The sequence below is a fragment of the Euprymna scolopes genome, chromosome 15 (genome assembly GCF_053919585.1).
Source record: "Euprymna scolopes isolate OS-2025 chromosome 15, ASM5391958v1, whole genome shotgun sequence".
NCBI lineage: Eukaryota > Metazoa > Mollusca > Cephalopoda > Sepiida > Sepiolidae > Euprymna > Euprymna scolopes.
The window spans coordinates 44739955-44755390 of record NC_136496.1 but is presented as its reverse complement, the minus strand read 5'-3'; the positions used below and the strand labels follow the sequence as shown (position 1 = coordinate 44755390).

At 31.7% G+C, this 15436-nt stretch overlaps 1 protein-coding gene and 1 long non-coding RNA gene across 6 annotated transcripts in view; both read right to left on the bottom strand.

Moving 5' to 3' along the window:
- The window catches only part of LOC145293802 (uncharacterized), a 287168-nt gene that overhangs the window by 92298 nt on the left and 179434 nt on the right, over positions 1-15436 (bottom strand). For all 5 annotated transcript variants that reach the window (XM_080140374.1, XM_080140376.1, XM_080140375.1 and 2 more), the window contains exon 4: positions 13195-13560. In XM_080140374.1, the coding sequence (XP_079996500.1) occupies positions 13195-13560 (366 nt within the window). The remainder of the gene's footprint in view (positions 1-13194; positions 13561-15436) is intronic.
- On the bottom strand, positions 265-679 carry LOC145293803 (uncharacterized). Its single transcript, XR_013869771.1, has 2 exons — positions 585-679; positions 265-475 (listed from the first exon to the last, which is right to left on the bottom strand). It is a non-coding gene; the product is annotated as an uncharacterized LOC145293803 (long non-coding RNA).

The window sequence follows — 15436 nt, the reverse complement described above, 5'->3', positions numbered from 1 at the left end:
CTCTCTATCTCTTTTTTTATTTTTTTACTTTTATTCACAATCTTCTTTGGCCTTTTTTTATTTTTTTATTTCAATTCACAATCTTCTTTGGCCTAATGGATAGCATGGAAAACTAATTACCCTATGTTTTCGAGTTCGATCCCACCTCTCTCTCTATCTCTTTCTTTATTTTTTTACTTTTATTCACGATCCTCTTTGGCCTAATGGTTAGCATTGAAAACTAATTATCCTACGTTTTCGAGTTCGATCCCACCTCTCTCTCTATTTCTTTTTTTATTTTTTTTACTTTAATTCACGATCTTTTTTTGGCCTAATGGTTAGCATGGAAAACTAATTACCCTACGTTTTCGAGTTCGATCCCACCTCTCTCTCTCTCTATCTCTTTTTTTATTTTTTTACTTCAATTCACGATCTTCTTTGGCCTAATGGTTAGCATGGAAAACTAATTACCCTACGTTTTCGAGTTCGATCCCACCTCTCTCTCTATCTCTTTTTTTTATTTTTTTACTTCAATTCACCATCTTCTTTGGCCTAATGGATAGCATGGAAAACTAATTACCCTATGTTTTTGAGTTCGATCCCACCTCTCTCTCTCTATCTCTATTTTTATTTTTTTACTTCAATTCACGATCTTCTTTGGCCTAATGGTTAGCATGAAAAACTAATCACTCACCTCTTTCTATATCTTTTTTAAAATTATTTTAACTGTTCTTAACATCACTTCGTCCTTGTCCCAATATCCTTCACCCGAGCAATGCCAAGTACCCCCCACTAGCAAAAACTAAAAGTTAAATATGTAAATTTTTTCCAAAGAAGATAATGGAAGTGGTCCAGAATCTCTAAATGCACCTCAAAAGAGGGCTATGAGGGGCAGAACTTAAATTATCAAATGTATCCTATTTTGATAAATTTAAATCCTATCTATGAAACTTTTGGTGTGAGACAATTAAAATGATCCCAAATCTCCAAGTGCACTACTAAATGCCTGAACCACCCTTGAAATTTTAAATATATTTTGAAGAAAGTTAAGTCATATGTATAAAATGTTCCATTAAAGTTGTCTTGAAATTAAGTTGAAAGTTTGAAAAAAAATAAAAATCTGATGCTTTGGAATGAAAAGAAAAAAAAGCATCTTATTTTTTAAGTATTCCAGTTTGTTGATATAACTACAACTCAAAACTGCATAGTTACATTTAATATCCAACGTAATGACAACTGTGAAGGAGATATAAAATATTTGTGAATATTACAAGCATTAAATAAATAATTTGATATGATCAATATAACTTCATTAGCTCTGAGAATCTCTTGTGCATTTCAATACCAATTTTTATTTTATTTTGATCACATAAAAATATTCTGAATGTGTCCATGTTGTTTGTATGTGTATCGAAACAAATCAGAACAAGATGCTTATTATAGTTGATGTTTAGGTGCATAAAAAGCACCAAAAATGTCAAAATAATGATCATTTTGTGTTTCTGTAGTTTTTAAACCAGTATTTCATGAACCACTGATGGTCGATGTAAAATCTTTGACAATATTATTTCAATATTTATTAAAGCTTCAAATTAAAAATGGATGAGTAACAAAACATTAAGGATGATGTACATATTAAAGAACTTATGTAATCTCGAAATAAACATAAGTACGTAAGTAAACTTTCAGCTGTGACACCAATCAAAACTGCAAGTCTTGAACGGAAATAAACACAACTGTCTGTTTTGCATCGACGTCATTGAAGTCAAAAATTCACACATTGATTTCAAACGAACAGGAACAAATATCAAACTAAAAATGTTGAATAAACTTAACATTTTTAAATTTGTTATATTTAAATAACTACACTAACTGTGTTACCTTTAATGTGCACATTTCGTATTAACAAAATAAAAGTTTTCAGATTATTATTATACTAGTTGCCTGTGTTTTGGCAATGTCAGGAGTCTGTGTTGCAATGAATTCTTCAAGGTTTGGCATGGAATTTCTATGTCAATCAGTGGTTGATAAAATTTCTCGAGTTAATAAACTCAAAATATTCCATGCTTTTATTTTTTTCATTACTTTTTCAAGGCACAGACTTGGATGTAAGGAGTTACTATTTCAGACAAAATTTGCAGAGATACTGTGTAGGTAGTTGATCAGTAAGATGTCCGTTCACATTATACTTGAATTTCTGCATGTTAGAACAATCAGGGAAGCAGGGATCTAGGAGAGAATTCCAAAGTCTAGCAGCTTGAGGGAAGAAACTATTTGTCCAGCATCTAGGGATCTCTACAGTGTAGGGGTGAGATTTTGCTGCTTGTCAGGTTAATCAAGGGTATTTATGTTGAGGAAGTGTAAGGACTTAGAGTTCATCGGAGCACATTAAAATACTTGTAAAATAGGCACAGGGATGTAACACTTCAGCAATGGGAAAGAGGCTCGAGTTTGGTTGACAGTGCGGAACCTATTAGGTTGGTGACTCTTTTTTGAACCCTGTCTAGAAGTGAAAAACTAGTAGCAGATGCAGCAGCCCAAATGTGGTAACATACTCCATGCATAGGCAAATGGTGACCTTGTAGAGATACAGGATACTCTCAGGTGTAACTTTCTAGCATGTTAGAGAAAGCCCTTCTCACAGCAGCCGTGGCAATGCACTTAATGTATTTGTTCCAATTCATATTCTCTGTTTACATTACGTCAAGAAGTTTAAATAAAGAACTTTCAGGTAGCAAATTAGTTATGTCAATCAGTGGTCGATAAAATTTCTTGTACTTGTTAAAGGAAAAAAGCTTAGTTTTAGCAACATTGAATGTTACCATTCTACTACAGACTGGAGGTTTTCCTCAAAGGTTTCAGTCATTTCCTTAGATATGTGTCAGCAGAGCATTTTTTTTAATAGTATAGTAAGAATGAGATCAGGTCCACATGTCTTTGAGGTGTCTAGGTTTTTTATGATATCACAAACTTGGGAAAGGGTGATTTTCAGATCATCAAGTATGGTTTCTGTCCACAAAGGAAAATCTGGGAGGGAGTGGTTTACTGGATCCAAAGTGGAGTTGGAGGTAAACTATTGGGCAAGCCGGTTAGCCTTCTTAAGGTCATTGGATAGTAGGGAAATTGTTGATTGCCCATTATTTGCTACACTGTTATGAATTTTTCAGAAATCACCAGTTCCTAATTTTTGGGAATCAATGAATTTTCTGGTGATTTTGGTATATCTTCTCTTAGCTGCGGCTATTTCGCTCTTACAATAATTTCTAGCTTCTATACACTTTTGTCTATTTGTACTGGACTTCTGTTGAATAAATCTGCAGTATGCATGCTGCCTTCGAGCATTGACAGCTGCGCAAGTAAAAGTGAACCATTGGGGTGAGTGGGGTTTGCTATAGAATTTTTGTATGGGAACATGCATTTCAATTGCTGCTTTGAACCATTCAATGGTCTCATTTGCGCATTGTTCCGCAAGAAGAGAAAAGATATTTTTCCCATGGAACATCTCTGATGTGATCACTGATGGCTTTCCATTCCAGCCAGCCTTCTCGTAGTAACTTGTCGTTTTGAGCAATGGCTCTTCAACATGAGGTCGTGAGTTTAGGGTGATTTCTATCGTTATCACGTAATCGGCATTGCTGGGTGGGCAATGGGCATTTGTTACACAATCTTTGGAAATTGTAGTTAAAAATAGGTTGAGAAGTGATTCTTACTGATCCTGTTGATCTGGGAGACAGGTCAGGAACATCACTATTTGTTTCAAAGAATGGGATATAGAAAAGTTATGTGTGATACTACCAGCTTTGTCTATGTTACTAGAGAAATCAAGTCAATTACTGTGGTGGACATTGAAGTTAACAAATACATGTGTTTGGGTGTTGATATCTAGGGAGATTGCTGCATCTATGTTATAAGAGACATGTTTGATTAGGGTACAGTGCTGGCACAAGGGAGAACAATAGAGAAAATATAAGTAATTAACATTATGTTGCAGGTTTAATCTAAAGCACATGAAGTCCTGATTGTCTGATTCAAGTTTGGATTTCCTAGTCATGGAGAAAATGTTACAAATACAGACTTCAAATCTATGCATGTGTCTGAATCCTTATGGCAAAGTAGGAGATAAGCAGACATGTTAAAGTGGTTAGAGGGGCTGAAAGAGTGTAGGTTAGTTTCACTTAGTGCTAAGATATTTAGAGAGTTTGCTAGGAGAAACGATTCTACATCATCTTAGTTCTAACTTCACGGATATTTGTGAATGCAATCCTCAAGAGAGACGGTGAAGGTCATTTGAATACATGTCTGATTTGATTATTTTTTTTAGATTGAGCTGTCATTTCATTTAATAGTTTCAGTTTTAGGGTGAGAGGTGTTGGACAATGTAGATGTGCATAGCCCTGTATATACAACACAAGTAGACCATCAGTCGACTCCTTATCCACAGGAATGTAGCCCAGGAAAGCCCACTAGAGATGAGTGCAGGATCCTTTTCCATGTGTAACATGGCACTACAAACATCCTGATATAATAAAACTGATGATCAAGCAATCATTCTAAGTGCTACTAAAGAGTTAGAGCTACTGTACTGTTAGTCGGAATACAGTAGTCAGACAAACTGTCAAAACTGTCAGACAAGAGTGGCTCAGTCCAATCACATACATGGCAAACAAGCACCCCAAGATGTCCAGTTTTAGGGAAAGGAAATGAGGTGGAAGTGGGGGACAGCATTCATTTTCTTAGTCAGGAACAAAGGCCAAGCACTGGGTGTCTCTACTGAATCTCTGTATTCACATCTCTGCATCTGGCTAATAGGCAAAGTAGCATTACAAATTGATTTTTTCTTTTTAGATAATTGTTATTTTATCAACTTGCATGAAAAGAGCTATGTAAAAGATGCTTAAAACCGTTGGAATTATGCAAATACCATTAGTAGTTCAAAAGTTATGAGAATTTTAAGTGCCAAAATTTATGCTTTTTTGCTGAAAAAGTGGGCCTCAATATTTCAAGAAATTCGGTAATTTTGCTACCATTTATTTATTTTGCAAGCTATTCTCATGAAACTTGGTATCTTATGTAAAATTGTGTGCTCTTTTTGATTCTGCAGTCAAATCTGATGTATCTATTACCATAAGCCATGTATTATAAATTAAGATGTACAAATTTCAATTTTTTTAAACTGGTGTATGGTATCATACAGTGGGTGTCTATTTATGAACAAAACTAAGTATTATAGTAGTATTTAAATATAGGTTTATTGAATATAGGTATTTACCTGCCTCCCCACCAAAAAAGAGCTAAATCTGAGGTGTAGCCATTGAATGCCTAAAGAGCATTCATGGCCAGTATTTACTACTCCTCAAAGAAAAGAAAAAAATTGAGTAGATATGAATTAATCTCAGAAATAAATTGAAGAAAATTTTTCATATAGATTTTTTGAATTTCTGTAAAAGATGTAAATTCCCATAGCTGATCAGAACCAGTTCAATTTTCAATTTTGTAAATCCTATCTGGTCAAAAATATATCCCCATTTTCTGAGATGCAGCCATAAATCGTACTCTACATGAATGCTCGAATATAGCTTCCATAATACCAAGAATCCTGATAAGCAATAACTATATATTCACTAGTTGATGGTAAGATGGTAATTTTCGTCATTTCTATTCTGTTGTTTTACTGAAAATTCAACTATGTAAATAAAAAATTGGTAAATTTTTACCTTGTTTCCACCTTAACATTTAAAATAACTACTTTTATGGGTTTTAGGGAATGTTGAAAACGAATACTGCATTTAAATTTTCTGCAAATAAGTAGTTTTCCGGATATTAAGCAATGTAATGTCTTATGCTATCACTGGTGGCCATCTTGGTACGCTTGAGCACAAACACGCATAACAAAATGTCCACCAGCAATAACATAAAAAATGACATTGCTTTATATCCGGAAAGCTACTTATTTGCGTAAAATTTAAATGTGATATTCGTTTTCAGCATACCCGAAAACTTGAAAAGGTAGTCATTTTACAGAAAAATGTTAAGGTGGAAACAAGGTAAAAATTTACAAAATGCATCACAATGAAATTCTTTATTAAACCACCTAATTTTTACATTTGGAAATCAAATATTTTGTTATTAAAAGTGATTTTAAAAACAGTGAGAATGGACACATGTCAAAGGCCGACATTATTTTAAAACCCTTGAAATATATTTTTTATGCATTTATTTCTGTGATTTTTTATGCATTTATTTCTGTGATACCTAAAAATTAGTTGGTTCTATTTTGTGATTTCTTTCCTGTTATTTTACCGCACTGAGATACTGCTTGTGAAAATTTGTCTAAATAAATATTAAAAAAAAAAAATAAATAAATTATTAATTAAAAGTACAATTAAATATTTTATTTTCATTTTATAAATGAAACAAAAACAGATGTTATCTATATTTTTTTCATATTGTAAAGTTTTCTGATATAAAAATATAAAAAGGTGAAGAGACAGTTGTTATTATTATTATTATTATTATTATTATTATTATTATTGTTATTATTTTTTAGATATTCTCAGTTAAAAAAAAAAACGGGTTTGTTTTACAGATTCAAAAAAAAATGGTCTTGACAATTAAAAAAAAAATTATGCAAAATACTATTAGAAACCCACCCAATAAATGTCACGAAGACATTTATTGGTTGGGTTTCTAACAGTATTTTGTATATTTTTAAGTCATTGTTAAGATTTCAAAGACATGAAATACCACGTGGCTAATTTTCTTGTGCTTGTGTAATGCTTGACATTACTTACTTTCTGAAATAAGCAAACATTTTGCATTAACTAAATACACTAAAAACTTATCCAACTTGGTAGAAGAGTAACTTATCTTGCCTCTGGTAATATTTATTTGGGTGCTTATGCACTTATGTTACCATGCTATTTTTTCAAATAGTATTTTCAAGTTAAATTCAAGTTTCACAATATCTTTTTTATTTATTAAATTATTAGGTGAAAGTACAGAATAGTTAACAAAACACGGTGCCCCCCACCCCATGTTAAGAATGGATTTCTAAATAATAACATTATTTCAGCATGGTAAAATACGTGCACAAGTACCTTTTATTTGTTATATATTTGTTTTTTTGACCACTAAAAAATAATTCTATCTGAAGTACAAGTAAGAAGCTATAAATACCATGATAACAGAAATGCATGAACTAAAAGCGTTAAAAAAAAACAACAAAATAGTTTTGGCTCAGTATTGTTTGGAAATAAAATTTGAAAAGCTTGAAAATAATTTTTCAAATTGACAAACTCAGAATAAAAAATGAGTTGTCTAGTAAAACGAAAGCAGAAAAACAGTTTTCTATTTTTAAGAGAATACAAATGAAACTCGTTAATGTGCTGACTGTAGGGTGGTCAGCACATTAAGTACGTAGCAAGCAGTTTTCCTATTAAGCGGATTTGAATTTCTATAAAAGATAACATTTTAAAGAAATTTCCGCACAACTAATAATTATCAAATATTTACATATTATACATGAAAATATTTCTGAAACTATTATCTATATGAAAATGGATGATATATGCTGATTTATCTTATTTTTTAAATATTCTTCGTCAACTTTGTTCAGTCGTAACTTTGCTTCCTGTGGTCATAAAAATATAAATCAAAGTCCAGTAGAAATGGACTTCTAAAATCTGTAAAATTTCAGCCATATCCAATCAAATTTGACCCTGCATATGTATATCCAAACGTAACATATGAAATGTGAACATTGTAAAAAAACAGTTTTCCTTTTCGTTGTTTTCATTTTTAAATTGAAGCATAAAAACATTGAACGCATAAAAGCAAAATAAATTAATATCATTGGAATGCTTATTCTATTCTCTTTCTATCAATGTAATTCTTTTAAAAATTGACCCACAATTAAAAAAGATGACTTGTTGAAGCCCATTAGGTATGTAATATTGCCGATGTCCACGGAAATACAGCATGCGCTTGTAATGCTAAAAGAAAGAGTATGGAAACTGGGCGATAGGCAGAGTCTATCTACTCCTTAAGTGGTTTAGATTTGCAAACTGGTCATTTGTTTGAATCATCTAGGAAGGTTGTCGATCAGGACTAAGGAGGCCTCTTCACCGTTTGTTTGATGCCAAGATATATGAGGTGAGTGGTACAAATTTAACATTTTTTCTTCTCCTAGATGGATGACCTGATGAGATCTACAGATCCATCATCATGAGAGGAATAGCCCTGTGCCTAGGTTCAAAGCCAGGTATTTCTACACTCCTGTATAGGTAGTCAGGACTAATTGAGTTTAACTAACGATAATTAGTATCTGCTATAAAGTTACACTCATCAACAAAATTAAATTAAGATAAGATTGAAAGATGTGGTACCCCAACTGTTTAAGTGGAAAAGACGGGGAGGAGGGTAAGTATAAGTACTAAGTGTAAATTTAAGGTATTAATTAAATTTAAATGAGGAATAACTATGGTTTATGGATTGATAAATACATTAGAATAATATTATAAAGAATTAAGGTATGATTAAAAATGAACTTAAAATTTGAGATTTTGATTTTCATGCAAAAACAAACATCACTTACTTTAGCCCATCTAGGGGAAAGAAAAATAAAGAGCATTCACTTAATATAGATAATTTTAAGCATAAATATAAGCTATGGTTAATAAGTATCTATTCAATATAGATGCAATATAGAGTAGAGGTATAAATTACAGATAATGCATGTCTATCCAATATAGATAATTATAGATATAAAGTATCCACAATCAAAGTTCTTCTGCTTTATAAAGTTAAAAAGGACTAGAGATAAGCCCCTCTCATAATATGTATGAAGCATGTAATTTTATAGCAGCATGGGAAGCAGAGCAATCGGTTTTTGTCAACTTGGAACAGAAGAGATGATCTAAACTACGATATTACATATACATTAGGATACACAGGAATTAGGGTAAAATTTACTGGGTATAAGGATTTAAAATAATGTTTATAAGCAAAACAGATACAGGCAATCCATCTGTTTTAACTCTACATATAGAATAGATTTTTTCCAGTTATATTGGATGAGGGATTTTAGAATCAGACTTTTAAGAACCACATATGGCCAGCATAGGTCTTGTATTTAAGAATATATTTAGTCAAAAAAGAATGATAATTTAAAAGTTAAAAAAAAAAACGTGAAAAATTAAATGTTATCAGGAAATTAACAAGAAAACAAAATTTAGGCAAAATAAGCAACAATGTTACAATACTTAATAAGCAAGTAAGGAATTCGGAAAATTAAGGCCTGTCTTTCACAAATGTTTTGACTTCATGTTGCATTTAGAAGGAGTGTGGAAGCCAGGCAATAGGCAGCATTATGGGTAGCTAAGTGTGAGGTCAAATGAGTTTCTGCTAACTTATAGTTAGTACTAAAGCATTTCAACAAGAGTGGGGAAGCTCTTTTGACAGAAATTTTTTATATTTTTTCATGTTAATTCTGTGATATCGGATGTCAAGTCATTTAGTAACACATATAACCATTAAAAGTCTTGTATTTAATTGTCAAAAATAATTTAGAAGCTTCAAAGAAAATGAAAAATAGAATGTTACCAGGAAATTAAAACAGAAAATTAAATTTAAGTACAATAAGCAACAACTTTACAAGAACGGCCCGGACCAATCGAGCAAACATAAGTGGCATTTAAGCAAACCCATTTGCATAGATTGTGAAAGAAGGAAACTGGGAATGGGTAAACGGTGTTCATTGTCTTAGACAGGAATCAAGGCCAAGCACAGGGTGTCTCAAGTGAGTCCCTGATATTGTTATCTTTGTGCCTCGCTAATAGACAAAGAAGGAGTGTGGAAGCCAGGCAATAGGCAGAACCTACTTACTCTTTAAGCAATTTAGGTTTACAAACCAGAGAATTTGTTTGAGTCACCAGTTCTAGGAAGGTTGTCGACTAAAACTGAGGAGGCCTCCCTCCACCAGTGTTTTGGCACAGTGGCATGGAGTCAAAAGTATATCAGAGCTTTCCCTTTTTCAGATGAGTCCTGACAAGATCTACAAGTCCATTAAATCAAGAGATAACCATATGCTGGGGTTCAAGACCAAGAAATTCAGCATCCCCACCCCCGGCTAGAAAGATAAGTATCTTACTAAAATAAAGTTTTGCTCTCTTCTAAATAAATTAGCATAAAAAATTGAAGATAGATTTCCCTTTTACCATAGATAGAAGTCATATATCATTTAAGCATGGTGAGAAGACCAATATGTTTTTAGTAATTTGTTTTAAAATAAGTGAATAAAATATGGTTAAAATATATCTGAAATACTGCTTAAATAATATAAAACAAGAAATAAGAGAAAATAGTGTTCCGTTTCTACTAATCACCTTTTTTTATGTTTTAGTAATGTATGCAAATATAACATATAGAATTTGAAACGTATATATTTTTCCGCATTCATCTCTTGAGAAACGAGATGTATGCATTATAATATGAACAAAAATAAAAATCTAAAATGCTCTTAAAGGAGACGGAAAAATACTTCTTACCAACTTACCAAAAAGAGCACCATAACCCCTATTTCAGCACTTCCCCATTCTTCTCTCCTCAATAGATTGGTATCTTCGTATCACAAAATTAATTTGAGCATAATTGGTTAGAAAGAGACCACCATAAGTAGCTTAATCTTGAATGATCCATTGCAATCATACTCCACAATGTTAAAAGCAGATTCCCAGAAATTTTTGTCATTTCTTTTAGTCACGGGAGAAATTGTAATGAAAAGAACACAATCAAGTGTTTCGTATGTGAACAATCATGTTTTATTGAAAAAAACAAACAGTATTTGTAAGTTATTTGTGCAGTTTACAGATAATGGTGAATGAATGTCATTATTTAGAAACCCATTATGAACATGTGGAGGGGCGATTTAGTTATCTATTCTATACTCAAGAAATAACATGATCTGTAAATTAGTTAATCGAAATAGAGAGAAAAAAAAAATGAAAATACTTGATTTTGAAAAACTGAATATGATAACCCCACCTCCAAATTATCAAACAGCCAGAATTAAAGAACAGGAATACCAGAATAATAAAATCTAGAAGTGCTCACATTATTTATTCATTCTGTGAATGAGAAATCCTTTTAGACTGAAGCAATTATAATTTTATTTCAATCCAGTGAAGTAATCAATTCTTCATAATATTAAAACATTTTTATCTCCTATATAATATTTTGATTTCAGAAATTCCTCTCTGGACCAAAATACCTTAGGTTTGCAACAACAACATATGCCAAATACAAATTTATTATGTCTAGACTAATAGCCACTATCTTATGTAACTTTAGAACAACATTATAGACATATTTATTTGTTATAATATAATCCTACATTTCATCCTAGGAGCAACGTCATCACTATCACACCATCTTTAGAGAAAGTAGTTTAAATTTTTCCCTCTAATTCTAAAATCCTCCTACTGCCCCCAATCATCACTGGGAGGAAAAATACACACTATACTATACATATATTGCCCTGGCATCCTTTGTAACTAGACCATAAACTCATTAATATACCATTATCTTTCCATCGCCCAATTCATAAAATAATAATTTCTTCCTTCTACAATTCTGGGATTTCTTATTTGCTGAGAGCTGACAAATCAATTATTCTGGAATAGACGTCTTATTACAAAAATGAATGTGCCAGATCTTTTCAAATATGGCAGCTATCTCTACACGAGGCAATCGTTTTAGATAAAATAAACCAAATACAATAATAACCAGAAAATATTTATATTTTACATTAATTACTGCATACATGCGAATTGTTCTTATACTCTTATGCTACCGTGCAAAATCTTTTACATTTACATAAATTCTACATGGTGTTACATCGTAGATGTGAATTGTTCTTACACACTTATGCTACCATGCTAAATCTTTAGTGTTTACATATATTGTTGATGTTATGATTAAAAAATGTTCTGAGACACACCGAGACATGTTTATAAGCCAAGATTGTGTTTACCAGACTCAGCCATGGCAACGCATAGCTGGGTACAGCTAGTTTATTATAATGATGTTAGTGTTTTTTTTTTATTAACAAATGATGCAAAAAAGAATATTTCCAAAGAAAATAAAGTCATGTGTTCTATGAAGAAATCACAACATTTAATTTGTTGCTATACGTGGTACTGCATAAATAATTGAATTTGAGAAAAAAAACTGCAGTAGAAGGCAGGCAGGCTCGAACCCAAACCGTGAAGGAGGAAAAGAATGTGAAAAAAAAAAACGTAACATCTTTGCTGTTGCGCCCATCACCTTACTAGAAGTGACATAGGTTTAAATTAAGGCTAGTCAATCGAACAGAGGGGGATGACTTTCGAAAATATTGGCGAAAAAAGTGACCCTCTCCCTGTAGAAAAGTGCTTAGTTGAGGGTGAATGAATTAATGTTTTTAACCAATTTTTTTATATTTGTCGTCTGAAGGGTCAAGCTTCAAAACGATACTGATCTCGTGAAAATCCGTCGCCTCTGTCGAAAGCTTTAGGCAGACATACATAGATTTAAACAGACATGTGAGATTTATATTATAGATGTCTGTATGAAAAAATAATCTTAAATAATTTTTTTTAAATCTAAATTGAAAAGATCAACATCTGAACTATACTTGCTTGTTAGCTGAAACATGGTGGGTGTTGAATGTGTTTATTTAAATTGAATGCAGTTAACATATCATTATCAAGCAGTTAGAATTAAAGAATGGGAATACCAGAATATGCCTGCTACCTTAAAATGTAACTTTTAACATAAATGATGCAATTTAGTAGTGACTATCAATCAGAGACACTGAACATTATATGGTGAAACTCTTGAATGTTTATTTATAAAAAACAAAATGTTATTATATTTGAAATTATAAATAAAAAACAATCACAAAAATAAAGACAAGCAAAACTGATCTTAAAATTTGAAATGTGAAAATTTGTTAGAAAAAAAATCTGATTTTATTAATTTAATATTTTAATGCAATTTTTATGAGTCGTCAATATGACCATCAATTCAAAAATGAGTTTATAACAAAATTTTTTTTCAAAAATTAAAATATTTTCACTAAAACTTTTCATAAACTATAGTTTGTCTGGATAGATATTGAGGTTATTAGGTAAAATTGAAGAAATGTGAATATCTCATAATGGTATGCAAGTCAGTTACCTTGTTGTTCAAGTGAATCTTGAAAGATGAAATTCTCACTGGGTTGATTGGTGGTAACAGGAGCAAGTATTAGTTGAGTATTGGTCACAGGTTTGCCAGTAGAAGGCATTCCCATGGACATTGCTTGACTACTTGGATCTTCACGGGATATATTCTGAAATTCAGAGTCTGTGACTTGGAGTAAGTATTTTAAATGTAAATTTGTTGTCTCTACAGGCCTGCCCGTAGGCGACATTTCAATTGCAACTGGCATCTCTTCAGTCTCTTTTGCTGATGAAAAGATTGGTTCAGGCGACGATGCATCAACAGCAGGCATAGACTTGCTACACTTGAACTGTGCCCGTCGGATATCAGATTTGGGAACAACTGCAAAGAATATAGAAAATATTTATGAAACCAAAACTTATCAAATATACATTACATAAGAAACTATAAATACATAATGTAATAATATAAATACATTTATTTTGAACAACAAATTGACATAGACTGAATATTAAACTGGAAATTCCAAATTAACTCCATGAAAATATGAAATTTCTGATTCAGCAAATAAGTCTGATTTTTCTGCAGAAAAAGTAAACAATTTGCAAACTTTGCCAATTTCGATGTTTATAGACATTCACACAGAATATTGTCAAAAGATTTGTTTTTTATTTCACAATGTTGCATAAAATATTACCTGACTTAGTTGATGTTTATTTAATAAATGGGTGCCAGGCGTTGCCCGGCTGTTTGGAGGTGTATGTTGAGCAAAAAAAGTGGTCAATTTTTAAAATTTGACCCCTATTATGACCCCTTAACATTTATTGTTTTGGGTTCAAATCAAGTTATTAAGTTAGATCCATATCCAAGGAACCTATATCTAAAATTTCAAGTGTTTAGACCCCAAATTGTCGAAGGAGTTTGGTAGAGTTTGAAAGGTCAAATCGTTGAACTTTGACCCCTTAACAGCCAATTTTTGGCCGAAACCCAATCACATAGATTTTCCCAAATCTCAGTACCCTGTACATCAAATTTCGAGTCTGTAGACTAAAAATTGACAGAGATATTGCGTAGGGAAATGTACACAGATAGACAGACACACACACAGACATGTTCACTTTTATAGACATATAGATATAAGTGATGGGATGATTCAAAATTTTTTCCCGATTCTGATACAATTACTGATTCTGTCTTAAATTACTAATTCTGATTCTTTAAAAATCATTAAATATTTAGCCATAGCTGTTATTCTTTAGATTAGGTACATATTTCCACGAACATAAAAATACATTTGTGTGAGTGATCTATAAAATTTTTGTTTGTAGCTAAAAATCAATGCATATCAACCATTTTATCTTTAGTAGCAATAATGGAAAAATTAAGAGTTAAACAAAACAAACCAAATAATAAACAATGAAAAAAACTCGTTTTTGGCATTAGAAAGTAGGTACAATTTTTTTCCGATTCTGATACCTTAAAAAGTTCTGATTTTTTCAATTCCTGATTCAGATTAATCGTCTCAACACTAATATATATATATATATATATATATATATATATATATATATATATATATATATTTTTTTTTTATTTCATTTATTTCATATATACTAGCAGTTCAGTCCGGCTTTGCTCGGGCCTATGTTCATAACTTTATGTGCATATATATTTATGTCTCGGCAGTAGAGTGAAAAGCATATCTTATTTTTCTTTTATTAACATTATTGGAATTTTTTCCTTTTTTTACCTTGTACACATTTTTGTGAATTATTCCATGGATTTCTGCCTTTGGATTATTTTGGACCATCTTCCAATTACGGGATTTCCTTGGATTTTACTTGTGCAAATGGAAATTCAATTAACTTTCTTGAAGTTATATATTTGGATTTTACCGTCACTGGATTATTTATCTTCCACCAGACTATCCATTCACGTGTAATCACCTTTTTCTTCACCATATTCCCTCTGCTTCACTTTTTTATTATCAAGTAAGATCTTTGACTTACTTGTTGTTTCATCAAATACTTTTGCATGCAAAATCCGATCCAGCATTTTGCTAATTCCTACCCTCTGATGAGAAGGAAAGTATTTCTTCAAAACTCCGCGGATTAATGACTATCCATTTATCTAGTGTTTCCTTTTCAGATTAAATATGTTTTTAACTCATTTCAAAGTGTTTTTTAACATGTTTTATTAACGGTTTGCTCGTATATCTATATATATAAAAATGTAACTCTTGGTTCGTTCGCAATTA